This window comes from Sebastes fasciatus, chromosome 4 (assembly GCF_043250625.1).
Source record: "Sebastes fasciatus isolate fSebFas1 chromosome 4, fSebFas1.pri, whole genome shotgun sequence".
Taxonomy (NCBI): Eukaryota; Metazoa; Chordata; class Actinopteri; order Perciformes; family Sebastidae; genus Sebastes; species Sebastes fasciatus.
In genome coordinates, this window is record NC_133798.1 from 19,973,597 (window position 1) to 19,996,668 (window position 23,072).

The 23,072-nt window shown below is 40.4% G+C and overlaps 1 protein-coding gene across 2 annotated transcripts in view; it reads left to right on the forward strand.

The window, feature by feature from the left end:
• LOC141766079 (cGMP-inhibited 3',5'-cyclic phosphodiesterase 3A-like) overlaps positions 1–23,072 on the forward strand; it is a 93,831-nt gene that overhangs the window by 53,823 nt on the left and 16,936 nt on the right. For both annotated transcript variants that reach the window (XM_074632571.1, XM_074632572.1), the window contains exons 3-5: positions 9,097–9,357; positions 11,760–11,917; positions 21,921–21,994. In XM_074632571.1, coding sequence (XP_074488672.1) covers positions 9,097–9,357; positions 11,760–11,917; positions 21,921–21,994 — 493 coding nt within the window. The remainder of the gene's footprint in view (positions 1–9,096; positions 9,358–11,759; positions 11,918–21,920; positions 21,995–23,072) is intronic.

Below are 23,072 nucleotides of genomic sequence, written 5' to 3' on the forward strand. Positions count from 1 at the left end.
TGTCCATAGTTAATCGAGATTAATCACAAATTAATCACACATTTCTTATCTGTTCAAAATGTAACTTAAAGGGAGAATTGTCAAGTATTTAATACTCTTATCAACGTGGGAGTGGGCAAATGTGCTTTATGCAAATGTATGTATATATTTATTATTGGAAATCAATTAAAAACACTAAACAATGACAAATATTGTCCAGAAACCCTCACAGGTACTGCATTTAGCATAAATATATGCTCAAATCATAACATGGCAAACTCAAGCCCAACAGGCAACAACAGCTGTCAGTGTGTCAGTGTGCTGACTTGACTATGACTTGCCCCAAACTGCATGTGATTATCATAAAGTGGGCATGTCTGGGGAGACTCGTGGGTACCCATAGAACCCATTTTCATTCACATATCTTGAGGTCAGAGGTCAAGGGACCCCTTTGAAAATGGCCATGACAGTTTTTCCTCACTAAAATTTGGCATAAGTTTGGAGTGTTATGTAGCCTCCTTCACGACAAGCTAGAATGACATGGATTCCTTAGATTTTCTAGTTTCATATTGTACCGGTATCTTCACTCTAGCTTTAAAACTGAGCCCGCTACAACCTAAAAATTGCAAGTTCCGTTAATGCGTTAAAGAAATGATTGGCGTTAAATGACAATAACGCGTTGTTGCTTCAACTTTGACAGCCAAGTTTTTATATCTATGAGTACTTTCTGTTTTTCGCCGTCAAGTCTAGATGAGTCACATTTATATATTTTTTGTGAAAAGTGAAAGTGAAAAGTTCGACGGCGTATCTAGCTAACATAAGTAGCATTTTATCTGTGTAACATAGAGTGCATGCATTCATAGAGTGCATGGTTCATACGTCAAACTAAAGCCGCCAAAGTAAAAAAATGTTCAACGTACTCAAGGCAAATTACGCCCCCCCCCCCCCGAAAAAGAAAGGAAGGAAGAGTTTTGCAAACGGGAGATCACGGAGGTTCCCATAGGAATGAATGAACTTCCGGTTGACTCGCATACGTATGTGGAAATGAGGCATAACCCAGCACTAAGAGTTATTTGCAGATATTATTTGATGAGTCTTTGCTGCGACTAAAGCTGCACATACACCAGAGCAGGGCCTTGAGTACAGAGACGCTGTGTGGACAAACAGCTTTTCACTTTTCAGGAGTGATTGCTGGTTTGTTTTGACTGGCTCTCGCTTTGGTTTACATGAACTGCTGTAGCGGGTGTTAATCTATGGCATGTCTATTGACGTACTGTTCCAAACTGTGCTCACACAGGCAATTAAGACCATTGATCATGCACACTGTTGTTATTCATAGTAAAATGTCATAACAGAATGTTCATGCGTGGTTTAGTAGATGGCTCGGCTTGTTGGGGAGTCATAAAAACTGTTTGTTGATGCTGGTAGTCAGTTTTATCAAATGTAGCATGTCAACAAACGCTGGGGGCTTGTGACCAAATATCACACAGATTTGTGGTATATTTGTGACCAGAGGTGCTGGCAGAGTGGCCGGATTAGGAGGATCAGTGGGTGTGTCAAGGCTGGCATCAGTCAGAACTTTTAAAATCAGTGAGCCTCCTGCAAAAGATTGGCAAAAAAGAAATGCAAAAGATTGGCCAGCCACTAAAGTACCAAATGGCTGCAAGCAGGAAACAATCCACATGCTCCAAAAATATTACTTTTTGAATAGCACAAGGTCACCACAGTCAATCCGCAACAGCACAAAAATAGGCTCCAAAGTATTAAAAATGGAATAAATATTTCTCTAATTGACCCAACTGTTAAGGTGCCCTTGAGAAATGTATTAACTGCTATGAACTTGTAATCATCATTCACTTTTCCTTCCATAAGAACATCGGCCCATAGGCTAGGGTGCAGCACTAGTGTACTTAAAGTGGTGTTATTATTGGCACCGCTGTCCCAAAGACAACCGGATCGCTTTCCGTTTTCCTCAGAGTCTAGCAACTACCAACAACACAGGACACACTGCATTTTGTTATCCACAGTTACTACGGTTGTTCCACCGTCCACCATTTCCGCTATAGGGATAGTAGCTGCAAAGAACTTACAATGATACTCTGGGGATAGCTAACAAAGCGCTATCCTCTTCCTGTTTTGGTTGCACAATGCTTGATACACTTCCTTTGTGCCGTAAATCAAGCCTTCATTTTCCCGGGAGATCGTACCCAGTGGACAGAATTGCATAGTGAAAGTGAGGCTTATAGGGAACCAATCTAAACGTAGATGGTGTCATTATTCTATGGCCAATACAGTACATTATGTAATCAACATTTATTTCATAATGATAAGTTAAATGAACAGCGTGTAACATATCGGGGGATCTATTAGCAGAAATAGAATATAATATTCATAACTATGTTTTCATTGGTGTATAATCACCTGAAACTAAGAATTGTTGTGTTTTCATTAGCTTAGAATGAGTCCTTCATATCTACATAGGGAGTGGGTCCTCTTCACGGAGTCCCCCATGTTGCTCCGCCATGTTTCTACAGTAGCCCAGAATGGACAAACCAAACACTGGAGAGAGTCTTTCACGTGTTTACATTACCTGAAGGTCACTGTAGTTCTCCGACATGCTTGTGAAACTGCGGTAACGTGAGACGCGGAGTGTAAAACCGTGGTACCGCCAGCCGCCATCTGACTTCCGTTGCTCCTAAAGTGGCGTTATTATGGTAAGGATGGGGAGGCAGACGGCATTACCACAGTTTTGCAATCAGCGGCTCACGTTAACGCATTCTTGGAAAGGGAGGAGTGAGTGAAGGGGTACTCAGTTGGTTGCAATCTGCAACCACAACACAAGATGACGCTAAATGCTACACACTCAGCAAAAAAACACGTCTATTGCCACTTTGAAGCAACATTTTTGGAAATACCTCAATTTGGTTTTCGAACAAGATATAACTAACTTACTTAATTAGTGAGCTTTAGGGGTGCTGGTAGGCAGTTTTTGCTGCCTTTGGACAGAGCCAGGCTATCTATTACCAACTGTTTACAGTTATTGTGCTAAACTAACCGGCTGCTGCTGCTGTTAGCTTCATATTTATCGACATGAGACATGAGAGTGGTACTGTGTCAATCTTCTTATCTAACTCTTGGCAAGAAAGTGAATAAGTGTATTTTCCCAAAATGTCAAACTATACCTAACACCTTCTTAGTGTTGCTTGGTCAGGACAGTAGGTCATAGTTGTTTTCACTGTCCAAAAGTAACAGCATTTGTAACAATAATCCCCAAATCAAACTCCAAAATCCAGTGTAAATTACTGGAGAGCAGTTTATGCAGTGATCCAGATGAGGTGTTGTCAGTTTGTCACTCTCCCAACGTGCTGCTGCGAGCTTTTTTCATGGCCACCGACTGTGTGTATGCTTCCTTTAAAAAGAAAGATTGATCCATCTCACTTGGAAACAGAGAAATGATGAGTCATTTTCAAACCGACGAAGCTGTTGTTTCGATGATCAAAGAAGTAACCTTTGTCTTTTCTTCTCTGTAATTTAAAGTAGTTATGTCCTCCACACATACAACTCTCTGAAGGGTGTATTTATCAGGAAAAGCTCTACAGAGAGGAGTGTGAGCCAGTGTGGTAGACGGTTGTTGACAGTTCCCAGATGTGAATGTGTGTTACTATGAATGTGGTGTAGGTCATGCAAGCTTAGGGAACCGTTTAGAAAAATAATTTATTAAACGCATATAGTATACAGCCTCACTGGAACATTAAAATACGTTGATTTTAATTACAGCATTTATAACAAATACTGCAGATGTGACCAAGGAAAGAACATCCATCGTGGTGCTTTCAGAAAAATATTAAGAATTTTGAAAAGCTCCATCATAACATCTGTCTAAAAGCTTTTTCCCCAGACGGGGGGTCACTGTGTGGGGCTCGTATGAGATCTGAAGCCGGCTGCTACAGAAGTGGCTGTGGCTGATGAATGAAACTGATCATCTAACCTGACAGGAAGTGCTTATATAACCTTGTGATATTATGTAACTTACTCACAATTCGATCTGCTACAGGATGTCCATTGATGATTCTTAAGTTTTAGTTTGCAGATTGTTGAATGATTAGGAACATCAGGACATGTTTTCCAGCCAATACACAACTCGCGCCAGGGATGGTCAGGACTTCACATTCTTTATCTTTCTCTGTAGTCAAAACACTCTTACTCCTCGTCTCACAATCACTCTGTAGAGAGGATTTTTAAAGTTCGACATGCGGTATTTTAACAGCACATTCTTTATATTGCAGCAAGATGTTGCCTTGTTTTTTTGTAGCAGAGCAGGTATTGCCATTTTTTCAGGTCAATAAGAATAGTACAAATTCAGTGGAAGCAAGAATCCCCACTGTGTCCCCAAATCTCAAATACCTACCCATGCACCTGGAGCCTTTCACCACACTTTATTTTTCATGTCAGGCTTTGGGCACTAAGTGGCTTGCTCCCAGTGCAAAATCAAACTGAGCACATTCATCATTCCCTCCTTTTTTTTATGGCCACTCAGGTCCATTATTTTAGGTAGTCAAGTTTAGTGACGCAATTCTCATCCTCCTTGCAAAATGTGTTTAACTGGGTGCACACGCTCAGGATGATGAATGTCACTGTATATTTGTGTGTCTTTGTCTCTGCAACGCATGTTTTTACTTGCGATTTGTGTTGAGCTATTATGCTCATTTTCAGGATCATACATGTATTTGGGGTTTCTACTAGAACATGTTAACATGCTTTAATGTTCAAAAAATGCTTTATTTTTCTCATACCGACTGTGCTGCAGCACCTCTTTTCACTCGCTCTGTCTGAAACGCTCTGATTGGTCAGCTGGCCCTCTGTCCTGATTGGTCAACCGAACCAAACTCTTCAGACAATGCTCCAGCTCCGCCCTAACTAGCTTTGTTTGAGGGCGTAACAAACTAGCCACTAGGGCTCTCCCGATTCGATACTATCACGATACTTGGGTGCCGATTCAATGTGTATTGCGATTTTAAGTATTGCAATTCGATATTACGATTTATTGCGATTTTTGTTAACTTTTTAAACACTAGACCATGGGAAAAATTTGAATCGTACACTTCTAGGGACTTTTAATTTGGAAAATATCTAAATTAATACAGTAAAAATGTTTGATTTTCAGCATGTATGTAGTCAGAGACGTCCTGAAGTCAAATATATCAGTCATTGTCAGACATTAATTATAAAAAAAAATTCCAGCAACCCAAAAATCAAAGAATAAAGACATGTCCCTCATAAATTAGTGGTATTTTCTTTTTAATGTATAAGGGACATGTCATGTTTTATACTTCTGGTGAATGTAACCCAATCAATCTTATTTCCATAAACTGTATGTATGTATGTTGTATATAGAGTTCCCTTTGTTAACACCTTATTTTGAAAATCGGACATAGTCACACGTGTATACTTGCGTTAACTTCGCCAAGTCTAGCCATGCTAGCTCTTCCATCAGGTCCGGTCTCTTTAAACATCCATGGTCAGCTCCATCAGGGCCGTTTGAATGCATTTAAGTTGAATGTCAGTATATGGGTGCTCTACTGTTGTAGCATCGGCTGATTTGACCACAGAGATGAGAGTGACAGTTGGCTTAATGTTACGATACAATAACGTTTCCTGTCCGTGACAGAGTTAGCATGCAGCTTTAGCCATGATGTCTAGCTCTGCTTTTCCTGCAGTGTGTGAAACCCAAAGTGTTCCCATACTTTACTGTATGTGTAGTGTTTACCACTTTGGATTTAATATGTGAGGGTGCAGGTCTTATTTATGCGGAAACTCCGCCGTTTTTTACTTTTTCGTTTTTGCTCGCGGCGGTCGGCTGGTTTGTTTTGGTTGAAGAACGGACGGAACGTATATGACGTCACGTTACTCAGATTACAACAATAAAAGCGGTAACTAGCTTTTACCTCTGCATAGACTCAAATGAAGCAAATATATAGATTCTGGCATTAAAAAATGTGATTTCAAAATCGTAAAAAAAAAAAAAAATCACTTATTACAGAGGTGAATCTATTTTTTTTCCCTCCCCTACTTGCCGCTAGGCAGGTATTATGTAAATGTGTTACTTGGTGACATCACCACGTGACAGAAGAAAAGGCAGGACTTCAAGCAAGGCGTTTCAGGCAGTTCAGGAGCAGTGTTTCTGTATGGAAGAGTAACTCCCTTTGGCCTATAACACATTAAGTACAAAAGCATAATAGGTCCCCTTTGAAGTTGTAGAAGACGCACACAAGTTGTTTGTGCTTGCCCGCATGCGTGTTTGGAGATGCTGAGACCAGACAGATGTTCTCCAGCAGCTATATTCTTCTGAAACCCCCTCTGTAGCAAACCCCTAAATCAGCCTGCAAATGAGCTGAGAGACAGGTGTTTACATCTCGTCCTCACAGCAGGCATTAAGGCAGAATATAGGAAAGAGGAGAGGGAGGAGAAGAAGAAGAGAAGATGTAGAGGAGAGGAGTACAATAGTGGTCTGTCCAGAAACATTCCATCAGCCGTCCCACAGGACGTCTCCTTGTCTTTAAAAGAGATTAACTTGCTCCCAGTGCTGACCATGTGTCAGATTTGTCAATAAATGTGTGGATCATCACGTGTGAAGGAATGCCCTCACACCCGCTGAACACATGGCTTTTGTCCTTTTGCAGACCAATAGGAAAACTGCATAAATACAGTGACTTATCTGATACGACTAGGAAAATGAAACGTGAATTCTTCGCTGTTCCCACAAGTCGAGGCGAATGAAAGGTGTTCACACGTGTTGTTCAGGTCAACCTCTTGCCACTTAGCCAGTGTAAACAGAATAATTCAGGGTGCTTGGCAGCTGGTGTCAAAGTGAATGGGACGTCGGGGGAGAAAAATCAGATAACATTCTTTGGGGAAAAATGCAACTCCTGAGCTTATTAGATAAATTTGTTGGCAGCCAAGATCTGACCTGTGTTTAGTTGTGGTTGTTCAACTGCTCTAGGCTCAGCAATTAAGAGTGGGTTGTGAACTTTTCCCTTTACCCTGCAAAAACAAGGAGGCTCACACAAGGCTGGTGCCTTCAAAGCAGACCGCCAGAAACAGACGATGGCTGTTGGTCGTCTGAGGGGTCAGGAGTGAGGAAGTCAAAGGTTGGATACTAGCTGAGACTTTGCTAATGAGTCCATTCATTATGTATTGCACAGCTGTTTCTGAACCTCATGTTGTTGTTCTTTTACTTTCATCTAAAAGGCTGTCAACTCCTCCTCACGTTTTTGCTGTCTCTGAGCTAAAAGGAGCCATATAAGGTGGAAAGTAAAGTCTTTGATGTGTGAGTGGATGTAAGTGTGCACGTGCGTGTGATGCAACAGTTATAATACACTTTACAAAGCTTGGCAGAATCTCAGTCCGGCACTGTGATTGAATATGTGTCCTATGGTAGTGGTCCAAAGCAAATTGTCTATTGTTTTCTTACTTTCATATTGTTGTGTTTGGGTACTGTTTATAGGTATCATTTGTTGTACTTTGTGCCATGTTTGTTTTTCCCTTAGCACTTTTGAAACATGATTTGGTTATGGCTGTGTGCGACTTCATTGTCCTCATATAATACCTTCTCTGTAAACTGCTGGACAATTGCTCCACATCATTTTTGAATGCAGAGTGTGGCAGTTTGTACTGTAGCATTTAGGGGGATCTTTTGGCAGAAATGGAATATAATATTAATAAGTATGTTTTCTTTAGTGTATAATCACCTGAAAATAAGAATTGCGTTTTCGTTACCTTAGAATGAGCCGTTTATATCTACATACGGAGCGGGTTCTCATCACGGTGCCAGCTGCCATATTTCAACAGTAGCCCAGAACGGACAAACGAACACTGACTCTAGAGAGGGATATTCGCGTTTTCGCATCAGCCACTGTAGTTCTCCTGCACGCTTGGCACATGGGAGAGGTTTAAGTTGGTTGTGTCGCCAAATCCTACACACTGCACCTTTAAGTTAAAGTAGTAATACAGCAATGCAATAATACTCCATTACAAGTACTGCGTTCAAAATGTTACGTAAAGAAAAATAAATTATAATTACCAGCAAAATAATAATTATAATAGTATCAAAAGTGAAAGTATTCGCTCTGCAGGCGAAATGGCCTCCATTTGTATTATATTATTATATACTATGATATTAAGAGTAACTTCATATCAGACTAAAAAGCAGTGTTTAGTGTGTATATCTAACCACAGTCAGCATCATCAATGTAGTTGTATTTGGCCAGAAGTGTGCTCTATTGCCCTTGTGAACACATCTAACAATGAGCTATCAGCTTTCTGCTGCAGCCGAAAACAACACTGATGAGACTGAGCCAAAACAATAAAACAGAAACAATGAGCTAAAGACGCCAAAACACTCTGTAGAGATGAGGGAAGATGTAGAGTCTAGTTATAATTCTCTGTCTGTTTCTATCTATGGGCAAGACATGTCACATTACACATAAAAACCCCAACATTTCCTTATTTTGCTGCTTCGTAATAAAAGCTTTTAAATAACAAAATAACGGGGGACTTTTATTGTGAAGAATTTTTAGGAAATTAAATGTTCATCTCACACACCTTCAACCGGGTAGCCCTATTGTAATGGAGATGCAAACTCATGCTGTGCTGGGCTGATGTGCCGAGTCAAACCGAGTTGAGTCAAGCCAGCACATGTGTATGGAAAAAACGGTAATAGTAATATGACCCATTGTTTATATAAAAAAATATTTATTAGTGCAACTTGAAGTACAAATACCTCAGAACTGTACTTAACAATCGTATTAGACTAAATACACTTTGTCTGTTTCCACCAAGAAAAGAGTTCAAACTGTTTGTCTTCATGCAAAAACTGCTGTATAACTTCAGCGTAGATTGACTTCCAGTTCTGTAGGATAAACAGCACAAGTGATGCCAATGTCACCGTTAACCACATTACGTCCTCACACGGGAGCTGCTGACATAGTTTACGCACCTGCTCTTCACGCCTGCCACCGAGAAGCTGCACAATATCACATCCAGCCATTAATTAGCATCAGCTCCCATTAGCCTCAGCAGCAGTGATGTTTATTTTCTCCTTCCTCTGTCACCCCACAGTCATCAGGCACCACCGTCATGGTGGACATAGCAGTGATGGGAGAGGCCCACGGACTGATTTCAGACCTGCTGGCTGACCCTTCTCTGCCCCCCAACACCTGCACCTCACTGCGGGCCGTCAGCAACCTGCTGACCACCCAGCTCACCTTCCAGCCGCTGCACCGGCCGCGCCCTGCCCTCCTGCTTAGCCCCAGCGATGCCTACATCTTCTCCGACTCCGAGGAGGGACCGGAGAAAGGAGAGAAGACATCCATCCATAAGGTAAGGACATAAATGTGTCATGATTTACATGTAACTGGTAAGATATGCAGGAAGTCTAGATGAAAGTGAAGATATTTCATCCCAAATATCAAAAGTCAGTCGTAAAACTTTTTTTTTTGGAAACCACTGAAATATTCCTTAGATGGAAATGCAGTCCATTTTATTAAGGCCAAATGATTTATACGCCACACAGCGCTCCACACACATGTTAATCTTTTAGCCCGTGTTTCAGCTAATGAGTGCTTCCTGCTCTCAGAGCTTTTAGCATCTAATGAAGGAGTGTATTTTCATAGAGTTGAGTGAAGAAAAATAGAGCGCGTCTACTGCTCCGAGCACTGTTCTCCCTTTCATAGCCACAGCTGTGTCAACATGACAGATGTGCAGAGCCAGACAGTGTGTGTGTGAGTGTGTGTGTGTGTGAGAGTAGAAGAGGAGAAGCAACATGAAGGTGAACGCATCTCTCAAAAGGTCACAAAGAGGGACGAGTATGCGTCAACAAAACTGGACCCCCCACCACAATTATGGATCCTGTTATAAATCTGAGGGAGATACCTGTCCCAGCTGTCTTGGTAGCTGGCATGTGGTCGATGGCTGCTACGCCATCAAGCCGATCGCTTGGCTGACAGGTGTTTTTTGTTTTTACATCGTCTGAACTTTGTAAAAGTAGCTAAGACAAACTGCGCCCGTGGAGCGGCCGTGTGAGGCTGCACTCATTAAGACTCCCCGGAGACGACGTGCCCGGCTCTAACTGCAGGAGAATAGCAGGAGGAGTGAAGGTGGTTAGTGTGCGGGAGTGGAAAGCCCTGCGCTTGCTTTTCTGCCTCCTGGCTAAGAGTTTGATGTCCATCGTGGTGCATACTGATGCCTTTCAAGCCCTTTTCCGAAACCCCATTTTCTGTGCAACACGGGGCATGTTCTCTGTGCTGCAAAAAAGCCACCGCATTAGAAGCACATACTGTACAAAAACATGAACAAACAAACTAAAACTAATTAGGAAATAGTTGAAGTTGAACCGATCTCACTTAAACAGTTATAGAGATAAGTCCAGTTATAGACTTCAATCAACACTGACAGCAGCAGGCATCAGCTGTACTTTCTCTTTTCTTTTCTTTTTTGTGAGGATGGCCTGGTTTTTGCCAAGCTGTTGCCGATGGTGATGTGTGTGTGTGTGTGTGTGTGTGTGTGTGTGTGTGTGTGTGTGTGTGTGTGTGTCTGTCATGTGTGTTCCTGCTTTTGGAGTGTGTCTGCAGGGCTTTCATTAGAGAACGGAGCTATGGTGCTGCAAAATCATACCATAGCACCATTATTCCACTTTCAAAATCAGGAGTTAAATGCATATTTTAGTATACACTATACAACACATGTTTGTAATACAGTCTTCTAATCATAACACCATCATACACAGGATGTTGTGTGGTTCTGTGGATCTGCATATCTGCAGTTTTGTGTACTTAAGTGTGCTTTGTCGTGTGTGTACATATAGTATAGTATGTGCTGATTGTGCATGGCTCTTTCGTAGGTATGTGTGTGTATTTGTTTGTATGCATTTGCCTTCACAAATTGGTTAATCTGCAACTGAATTCAGCACATGCTAAAATCAGGCAATTTTGATGGTATTGCCTCCAGAGTAACTGGAAATCAGTGAAATGTCCACTAAAGTGACCTAAACCGACGGCGTGTATGACGGTGTGTGCCTGCGCTGACGCCTCGCTGTGAATGGGCTCATTCAGGATTCTGAGGCGATCTTTACTAGGTCACCCTGCAGAGGACTGAGAGAGAGAGAGCGCCTGCCATGTTTAGCGCTGCTGTGCCAAGCTGCTGCATGGCACCGAACAGATGGAGGCGTCACAAGGGCACAGACCACTGGGAATCCCAGAGACGGAGCAAAGAAAAGACAGATAAAAGAAAAAGACTGAGAGAATGAGACAAAGGAGACTTACAGAGAGAATGAGAGGCAGAGTCCCTATGATGAAATGTGTCTGTGCAACGCAATACTGACATTGTATCTAATAATGAACCATGAGGGGCATCGTTGGCACAGCTGCATGCCAGTATCCTCCAGTCAGTGTTGATTCTCTTTGGATCCAATGAAGGAAAAAATTAAAGTGCCTCATGAAAGATTTTGCAGGTTATATCAGCTGCATCATTTGTTTCATCTTGGGCAGATTCAAGAAAAACAACTGTCTCATCTGGATGATCAATTTGACTACAGACAAAGCGAATTAGCATTAACCTTATCTCACAGGTGGGACTACTTTTAAAGCCAACACAACTACAGCCATGTTTTATTATTATTCCTTCGGTTACTTAAGGGTGAGAATTTTATTAATTTATAAAAAAAGTGATGAGAAGGGTTTTCCTGTAGTGTTAACCGTGTTTGTATATTTCCTGTGTGTGTTCAGCGTCTGAGGCGGAGTCTCCACCCTGGTCTTCTGAGGAGGATCTCTTCCACGTGGACCACCACCACCTCCGCCACTGGCCTGCCCACCATCGAGCCCGGGCCCGTCCGAAGGGACCGCAGCGCCAGCATCAAACCCTACCATGAAGCACTCACCTGCAGGTACCTGAGCTACAGCTGAATGACAGCATACACCTCTCCTATCCTCAGAAACCTACTTTTACTTGTGCTCCAATTGCAGATTTAGCAAATGCAGTTCCATTTTTACATTATTTTTTGTATTATTATTTCCTTCTTTAGACGAAGTTATATGGAAAAAGTTTGCAAAGCCTTGAATTTTGTATTTCAATATACTAATTAGATCCTACTGTGCAACATTGTACTGTATATACAACTATGGTACGATTCTTTAACCCCTTACCATTCCACCCTCTTTTCAGAGGTTTAGGGGACAGGGGATGTTCAGGGGGAGATAAATAGTCAACAGTAGATGTCACATAGAAGTGGTTTACATCATCTGAAAACTGGGAACCTGAAGAGTAATTTGAGATGCAGCTCAGCGCTGTGTCTGAAGTTGTTGTAGTCATTAATTAAAATTAAAAATGTATTAATAAATGAATCAATCAATTAAATGTAATATTGAAAGTGTATAAGGGTTTAGAACATGATAGAAATATATGATGGTCTTTCCCATACTCTATTATGTCTCATAAATTGTTGCAACAATTTTTGGGTTGATACCGTTTGTTACACAGATTTGGTGCTGAATTTACCATTTTTTACCATTTGAGAATTGATCAAAATGATCAATAATCCCTCCGAAATACCGCATTAAGACACCAAGACCTTGAAGAATACTACAGAAAAGGCCATGCTGTGATTTGGCGACATAAACTTTTGACATTTTGAGATTTCTGCAAGAATTGCATTTTTTCAGCGATTGAATGGCAAGCACTTCTGTCGTGTAAACTGCTCAGAAACCCCCATATTGTTAATCTACCTAGGAAAGCTCATCCTCTGAATGCCCTAGGTCTCTAGTTTGTGACTATAAAGTTTCATGAGGCTGTGATTATTCTAGAGGTCACTACAGGTCATTTTATACAATGAAGTCACATTTTTTAAAATTGTCTCACAACAATGAAATGGCTACTCTGGGGACTAACATCATCACACATGAATACAATTGGGCTCATTGGATCTGCAGTATAAATGTGTTTCACTCACATATCTTAAGGTCAGAGGTCAAGGGACCCCTTTGAAAATCACCATTCCAGTTTTTCCTCTCCAAAATTTAGTAGGGTTATTTAGCGATCTTCCCGACATGCTAGTATGACATGTCAAGTCAAGTCAATTTTATTTGTATTGCCAAAATCACAAATCACAAATTTTCCTCAGGGGGCTTTACAATCTGTTCAGGATACGACTCCCTCTGTCCTTTACAGTGCGACCCTCTCATCGGATAAGGAAAAACGTAACCAAAAAAAGACCTTTTAACAGGGGAAAAAAATGGAAGAAACCTCAGGAAGAACAACAGAGGAGGGTGTGCAATAGATGTCGTGTGTACAGAGTAACAGCAAAATGAAAATACAACGTAGACAATCCATATGACAAAAAAAAATAATACATATAATGTGAACATATGTGAGAAGGTGGATCCAGGGAGATGTCAAGCAATTTCCCAGCGTTGCCAAACAGATAGAGCCTGAGAACACGACCTCCTCTCCACGCCAGATAGATAGAGCCAGAGCAACACGACCTCCTCTTCACCATAGTTGGTACGAGTGGATTCCTTAGGTTTTCTAGTTTCATATGATACCCGTATCTTCCCACAGCAAACTCTGAAAGACAGGATAGCATCTGGATCCGCCGGCAGGCCGTCAGAGTTTTAAAGGGTAAAGGAGGACTCCTACAATGGCTACCACAGTATGACACATCACTCTGAAGGGTTTAGAGGTTTATTCCCAGCACTGTGGCTGTAGTTATACCAAAGACAGAGTGAGTGAACAGTAATGGTGCAGCAGTTCGGAAGAGGATGTGTGTGCATGGGAGCCAGAAAGGAAATATGCCCCAAAGGCGAACGCATTAACCTGAATAACTAAGACACTCACATCAACTCTCAGCACACTGCGCTAAAGATAGCACGAAACACAGAAGTATCTTGGTTCTATATGCATGTGATATCGTTTTTATTTCTTTTGGGGGTTTTTAACACATATACTTTTATTGCAATAAAATCATAAATCGGTACAAAATGTGATACAAACAGAGAAAGAGAACAAGGAAGGAAAAAAAACATGACTCCATCTTCATCTTTCACACATACATGCATACACACATGTATTTTGCATAGTTTTTAGGGGAAAGATGTGGGATAGAGAAGGTTGCAGGCTGTGTGTGAGTGATGATGAGTGTTTGTGTGCATTAGTGGGTTTGTGTGTGCATGAAAGCATGTACTGTATTTGTGTGCTGGGGTTTACGCTTGGATGCATTTTGTTTTGCAAAAGCCGTTGAAAAATCTGGCCCATTGTGTTCAGACAGGACTAATACACATGCAGTGAATCAGTAGAAATGTCACGACTCAACAATGTTGAAAACACAACAAATAACTGGGTTTGTTTCTGCTGCCTTTTGTTTTGCTATTAAATCACATTGAGGCATTAAATCTAGAATAAACACAGGGTCTTAATTTATTAGGGTAGTTATGATTACTAAGTGAAATATTTCAGCATAATTTACTGTGATCAGTGCAGAGATTGCATTCCTTACAATTACGTTGTGATTACCGTGACGTTATGTTTGGATAATCTTAGTACGGCTCATGCTTTTTGATTCAGATTCAGCTTGAAAATCTTCAGCTGTGCATGTCTGCACATACTTAAATATGAGTTATCGTGCATACAATGATGCGGATGCACAAGCGGTACCAGACAGCACATGCTCCCTGTCGTTAAAATATTAACTCTCTCTCAACAAGAAAGAGTCTCTTCGTGTTTCATCTACCTGATTCACTTTCTCCCTTGTTGAGTTTCTGTCACGGGCATGAAAGTCCTCTCATGGAGATCAGCGTTTGTCTGCAAATACAGACGCTTCACTGCGTCTCTGGGCTGCCAGGCAGCGTCGCGGATGCTTGTCGTGTGCAAAATAGGGGGACATTTATACAGTAGTGTAGGTTTGTCTATATATGTGCTACGTGTTGTTGTACAAAGTTAGTTTATTTTTCAAATATTGCAAAAGAACTTTTGTCAGATCTCTAAACTGAAGCTGGAGCTTAATGAATAGAAGAATGTCAGAAAGTCATGTCTGATGCCTGACTCAAAGACACGCTGGAAACAGATTCAACAGATGATGATCTCCGTGTTGTTCAGTTGCATTTGTTTGGAAGTGTACGTACAGAAATACAGAACAACAATAGACGGATCTTGTTTTTCCCTTTCTATATTTAAGGCTAGTATTAAGAAATATTTCATTCTAATACATGAAGTTTTATTTCCAAAATAAAAAATACATCTCATGAGTTACTTAGTTTTCACTACAAGCTTTATGTCTGGAACTTGAGATTCAAATCAGCTCGCTCACATACTTACTGTACTGGACCAATCAGTGGACTTTTAGATAACAACTAACACGCCGCTTTAAAATGAGGCATGACTCTGCAACTGCATGGCCCATTTCCCGCTTCAGATTAATTTAGAAATGAATTATGGGTGGATAGTTTTGCAGACATTTGATGTTTCCAGAAGAGTTGTCATGTTTTGTTTGTTTTTTTTAGTTTGTAAATTAGAAGCAAAGACCAATCACAGGGCAGGAGGTGGTTAGTTTGTCCAATCAGGTCAGGTGTACAAAGGGTTTATGTTGGTGACTAAGTCAAGGAGGATACTGGCTTATTGTACTGAGTATAGTTGGTATAGCTTGTATATACAGTATACTCATGCTGCATCTATCCAGACGGATCATGTGACACAGTAACTGCACAATGTATTCATCTTAGCTATTGTCAAAATAATGTGTATGGAACATGAATCGACTCTTCTGCAGAAATCTGACCTGCTCCAAGAACGACTGCAGTGTGTTTAAGATACAAAATACTGCTTCCATAAATTCACTATAAGGCCAAAAGTATGTAGACACCGCTGCCCCCTCATATTTGTTACAACATGCAGTGATAATTTAGACCATAGTTTGCTTCCAACTTTGTGACAACAGTTTGAAGAAAGCCATTTCCTGTCTCAGCATGGCAGTGCCCCCGTGCACAAACAGGTTTCCCTGCACAAAGCCCAGACCTTAACCCCACCAAACACTGTTTGGATGAATATGAATGCAGACTTATCTCCCAACATAGTGCCCAACATAACTGATGCTCTTGTGGCTGAATGGGAGAAAATCCCAATAGTCTGATTCCAAAATCTTTTGGGAAGCCGATATAAAGCAGATTCATGTTTTGGAATGAGATGTTTAACAATCACATGGGTCACGTTCAGGTGTTTGATCAAGTACTGTGTTCAAGTTTCCATGTACTTTTGGCTATGTATCGTATGTTGTCATCAAATCAGTAACAAATCTAGCCTGCTGTAGGGGTGAACTTCTAAGTGATTCATAGCAAACATATTCTTTGAATTGTAGAGATGCTTTTGAAAGAGCTCTTTGTGACATGTAACATCCTCATGTAACTCATACTAATGATAAAGCACTTATATTCTGAGATACAATTATGTTTTTAATTATTTATTCAAATCTGTTACTGAACAATTAAAGATAAAGATAAAATGTGTTGGGAAAATAAGATTTCATCACAGGGTTACACACTTTTATGTAATTTTGGTCAGAGAGGAGTCTTCAGTACACATTATGTATCTGTGAACAACATAACTGTCACATTGTGTATCTGCTGGTTGATTAAAAAAAAAAACTAGTGGTTAGTTTTAGTTTTTTTTTATTCTGTCATAAACAATCAATTGTTAAAATATTTACACAACAAAAAAGAAGAAGGTTAATACAAAAAAACACAAATTTAATCCAACATGGGATATAGAGATGCGATACGACCGAAGCAAACGCAGGATAAAAACACTAAAAGTTAACATCACTTATCTCCATAGTGGTCGTGACCTGGCACTAATCATGATGACAAAACAAAGACTGCTGTGCCTCTGATATTTTACAGACTTACAGACACTTATTTATCTATCTAGGCTAGATATAAATTTACTGAATTGTATTAAAATAATAAATCGTACTCCAGCCACTTGGTAAAAAATCTTCAAAATTAACAGGAATTACAATTCAGGTGTAAACTTTTTTAATGCAACGACAAATTAGTCAAAAGTATAGAGGAATTCAAATTACAGTATATAATATATACTATATACATATCGAATTGAATTGAATAGATCGGCTCCATTGTCACCAATACCCGATCCAACAATTTGAGTCTGCATCGGCCCGATATCCGATCTGGTATCGGTGCATCCCTAAAATAAAGTAATTTGCAAAAAAACAAAACTTGCAATAATACCGCATGCCACATCAACAGTGGGATGCTGTGGAGCCAATCATCACCGCAGGGTAAATTCCTTCACCAAGACAGCCCTAGTAATATACTAGAAAACCCTACATCTGGTGACTACAGTATACCCAACCTTCAGTTCTAAATAATATTGTTTACTGCGCTGAGTAAAAAAACATCTGCACACTGTTTTGTTTTGCGTCTCGAGCCCTCTAAAGTACAGTGTGGTGGGCTTTGTCTGTCAGTGGCCTGTTTGGGTCTGTTTGCACAATGACAGCGTGATACTTGAACAAGTTCTGTAAATGTAAGCACACGGAGCAGCTTCTGTACACAAAGGCCCCGTCGCCTGGTCTCTCTTAAAGCTCAGCCCAGCAGCCCAGCAGCCCAGCAGCAGGCCCCCGCTATGGCCACTTATGGTGGTGTGAGTATAAACAAACACCTGGGCCTCTCCCCAGTCACCAGAACCTCACAATTAACACACACACACACACACACACACACACACTTAGACAAACTGTCACAGCTGCTTCTTCTGGCAGGGGTTATACAGACACAATTGGAGAGTACAGAGAGTCTCTGGGTTTGGTTTACTGCAGCTGAGAGGGCTCTCTTCGGAGTAACACTTAATTTACATTTTGTTTCAGTGCATCTGGCTCTTTTCCAGATGCTTAAAATGAAAAAGAGAGCTGGTTAAGGCTAAACTTAAACAGGGCCCATATTGACGTCTACATGCTGTTGTTGGGGAGAAACCTGTGATGGTCTCTTAGCAATCGGCAACCTGCCAAAACATCATCTCTCAAGTGGGCTTTAACACAACAATCACAAGTTTTGGGGAGTAGGAGGGAGTGTTTTTGTAATTTATGCACTGTAATGTGTATTTGTTATTCCATTTGAGAGCTGGCCAAGACACAGTAACATATGAATTTATTCACAAATCAAACAAAACCCCAATAATCATTCTTGATATGTAATGAGTCCCATCAGAAAAGTGAGAGGCAGAAATGGTTGGGGAAGAGGGAAGGAGAAAGTGAACACATGGCTTCAATTGCCTTCTCTCTGCTCCATCATCAAATCTGTACAATCTTAATTAGGACATTAGGCTTCTTTTTTTTCTCCCTCCTTTTTCCATCATGTCAGCTTTCAGTGACGTACATTGTTAAGAAGGAATAACACCAACTTCAAAGCTACAATATCAGCTTCTTTTATCACACGGACCCGGTAAAAAGGGGAGCGATTGAATACCTTCCATTTCCCTCAGCCCCGGCCACTATGCCGTTATCTTCTTCACGTCATCTGGCTGGAGAGTAGGTAGATTACTGGAAGCAGAAATAATGGCTGCTATGTTTATCGTGGCTTGGACACTGTCCGTTTGGGCTCTGAACCAATGGTAATCCGTCAACCTGCTGCGAGTGGCGGAGTATAAAAACTGGGAGTAAACTGCAGCGGAGAGGCCAGCCGGAGCTTATTGCATGGCTCCAAACTATTAAGATAAGCAACATGGAAGGAGGAGGCTGTTCTCAGAAAAAGCAGACAATTTCGACAGTATTTCCTATTGCAGGATAATTAACTTGATGAAGGTTTATTCTGGAGAATGCCATGGTGCTTTTGTATGAGAACAGGAGTCATTTTTCTACTTCAGAGAAACACTCCCAATTGACTTTGACAACTGACCTTAGCTGTATTTATATTTGTTAAAATTATGTGCAAGGCAAGAAACCAATTTTGACCTTTGACCTTTGCATTATTCTTGTGTCCCACACATTATGTTTATAAACTACTAATTTTACGACAGCAAAAGCACGTTTAGAAAAAACGGTGACGGGAGACTTTGGCCAATCACAGGTCATTTCAGAGAGAAAGCATTCCTATTGGCTGTGCTCCGGTCATGTGACCGGCATTTGGCTGACAGGTCACAAACTTTCTCATTTTACAGCTAAACCGTGTACTACAAGATGATTCTGAAAACATTTGAGGCGAGATATAGGCATTACTGTAACATAAAATTGATGCATATTTGATCAGCGCTGCCTAGTTTGACCGTTTAGTCGGAGTTCGCGAGTGATTGACAGCCGGCTCTCATAGACGGCAGATGGACAGAAGATCCCAGATCAGCTCTTACTGCTTGTTTTCCTCCGGTATGTGAAATCTTGCAGATGCGGTTAGGAGCACGGGATGACACCGGAGTACACAGAGGCACATGATTTTTTTCAGGTTACCTGTTTCATGTACTACTGTCAGGATATAGCGACTGTTTTATAAAAACAACTTTTTTTAATCATATTTGCTCCAATCTACTTCAGCTTTAATCGAAAAAGTAATTAGCAGATCAACTGAAATAATATAATAGTTAGTTGCGGCCCTAAACCTATCCGTAAAACGTTGAATGACAACATATTTAATTTGTTAAATAGGGTAACCACTTGTAGCAACAACAGTATCATTAATGTCTTGATGGTTGTGTTTAAGCACTCACAGCACTTAGTCAAGGTTGAAGAAAAATTATGGTTTTGGTTAAAGTATAAAAAACTCCACAGTGACTTGACGCACGAGAAAGTACTTTTTTTTCAATATCTAACCGAAACCATGCTTTTTTCCTAAATTTCCAAAATGTTTTTGTTGCCTAAATCTATCCAAACCACGGGAACAAACATATTTGCAGGCAGCAGTTTTATTCTTCTCAAAAGTATCAGGCAAAAAAATATATTTCTTTGAGAGAGTGTTGAAACAAAAACATACAGGAAAGTGTATTTTCTCTTCATGCTGTAGGTACATCTCACTGGGACAGTTAAATTACTGTAACTACAGTGCTAACTACTGTAACTACGCTTAAGAGGCTTTTTGTGATAAAAGCGGAGTCACTTGATACATGACTGACAGATTCGTCCGGGGAAAACCTTCTTATTTACATTCAGTGCTGAAGGCTCGATGTCGGTAGCCGAGGCCATTCTGCTGCATTAGCAGAATAGGACGAGTGTCTGCCAGTTCTTCAACTTTCATTAAAAGTAAACCTTTTAAGCCAAGCACTGCTGCCTGCCCAGACCCCCCTGACAATAATATACTAACTGTTCGCCCGCCAAACTATCAAACTATTTTATATTCCACACCTGCTAGGCATTACACACCGTGGTCCAACCTGGCCACGCAAACACAACAGGACTGCCTTTGTTGGGGCCTCGGGGCCATTAGGCGGGCTGGGTGCAGCTCAAAAGTGTTCAAGAAACAATTTATCAGAAGGAGATAGACACACTACGGGGCTTTGTGCTCCCTGTGACACCGTGCTCTAACGGCAGGCATTTCCTGCCCTGAGAAGGCAGGTTTTACAACATTTAGGGAGAGGTATTTTAATTGGAACCACCTCCAGCCTGACATCGGCCTCAATGGAGAAACATGGAAAAGCTGTTGAGAGCAGCTCGGGGAGGCTGACACTGATTCGTCATAAAGCTCAAAGAGGGTGGGCTCACTTTTCTAGTGAGTCATTTACAAAAGCGCCAGTACCAGCAACTGTTTCCAGTTTGTTCCGTTGTTTATTCTCGTTGCATTGTGTTAATGTGTGCATCCATTAACTCCATTAATGAGTATTCTTCTCGAAGCATCTGCACAGCGTCTGTTTCATGTGGGGACAGCACAGTAGGAATCTCATTAAGTTTTTTTTTTCTTGACAACTTCTGCCGACTGGTTCGACATCAAAGACAGATGTAGGGAATGGCATTATTCCCAATTCTTTGGCGCGGCTACAGACAGCGAAGGCTTTCACATTCTGCTTTCTGCAAACAAACACACATGTACAGTACTATTCTGCATTTGTCCCCCGGTGTTTTTTATTTTAGCATTTTCTGTTGATTTTGGTTTTTAACCATCTGTTCTGCCAAACAAAACTAACTACATAGAAATCTGATAAACACCTCACAAGAGTATTTAAAATTGGCAGATGCTTTTTGCACCCAGGTGTCAGTAGCCAGTAGTATTATTTGCACCCAGGGAGGAATAGCTAATGTGGCTGTTTACACCCGGGTGAATATAGCATGGTAGAGACAAGCACTGAGTTGTCCGTAGCCAACCAGACCCGGGCACACATTAGATACTGAATGTGTATATGTACTGTATGTATATTTTTCCTAAACCTAACCATGTAGTTTTGTTGCCAAAACCTAACCAAACTGACTGAAAACTGAAAATAACAAGTCAACTACTACTACTACTACTACTACTACTAAATATCCTGCCAAAAGGGCAGAAAGCCATTCGGCTAGCTAACTATTGTTAAATTAAGTAGCTTGGCTAGGTGTAAATAGCTGAATAGCTTCCGATTGACTATTCTCACCTGGGTGCAAATAGACACTCCGATTAAAATTTCATCTTATCCTGCTAAAACTACAAAACAGATTCTAGCATTTGATGTTTTAATACATATTTGTATGTGAATGTCTGAACAGAGGATAAAATTGACCCTGATAATGTGTCGTTTTTTGACATTTAACAGTCTTTCAGTATGTTGTCTCATAGAGGTTGAACATGTTCTTGACATGTATATGCAGTAGTCAAAGATGCAGCACAGCACCATCTGCAAATACCAAAGCATTACAACATACGCTATGGAGTTAAATGAAACACTTCCCTTTCCTGCACTTTATCTCTAACGTGTTAACCCCCTCTTGTCTGCAGCTGTGGGAGACCATACATCAGACTGAGCCACGGGGAGGGGTCTATAGACAAGGGAGACAGGATACCACGGTCAGGTATGCTCTCAGTCTTCTTTCCTCCTATCATTACCAACACTACCTCATAGTAAAAGTGTTTGTGGGAATATATACTATACTAATATACTGTATGCCTGTGCCCATTACAATGTACTGCTATAGGAGCCTAATATATAGAGTACACATATTCAAAACAAAAGAATAAAAAGGCATGTTCCTTACTGTACAGCTGCATAAAACCCCAAACAAACAAATGACTGTCCCGACTAATCACTTCTGTAGTGGTGTGACATTTCCAGTGTTTCTTGTATCTGGAAACTTTTCTCTATTTTTTAGAGCTGCAAAGTTTAATCGATTAGTTGCCAACTATTAAATTAATTGCCAACTATTTTGATAATTGATTAATTGGTTTGAGTAATTTTTTGAGAAAAAAAGTTTAATTCTCCGATTCCAGCTTCTTAAATCTGGTTCCTTTACTCCTCTATGACAGTAAACTGAATATCTTTGAGGTGTGGACAAAACAAGACATTTGAGGACGTCATCTTGGTCTTTGGGAAACACTGATTGGCATTTTTCACTATTTTCTGACATTTTATAGACCAAACAACTAATCGATTAATCGAGAAAATAATGGACAAATTAATCGACAGTGAAATATTGATGAAATAATGAATAATTATTAGTTGCAGCAATAGTCACAGGGCAAGAAATTCTTAACTCATTCACCTTTTTGCACCAGTACTCAACAACCGATCAGTCAGAAATCCAGCTTTGAAAGTGCAGACATACTAGTTTTTGTGATGATACAACCTCAGACTACTGTATATATGTACATTTCTTAAAATGTTGCAGTGTTTACACAGTTCTCACTTATTTGTATTTATATTTTTTAAATGCAGTGTCTACATTTTTCTATTTTTATCTTATGTTAACTTTACGTATCTGTATATACTGTATATATCTTTAAGAGCAAAATGTTTCTGTTTGTATTTTTAAGGTAAACCTTACAGATTTTAATTTATATATTTGGTTTCAATGTTGCAATGTTACACAGCTCTGTTTACATGTTTCTTTATTGTAGTAGATCTTTACTTATTGTACGTACTTGTTTTTATTT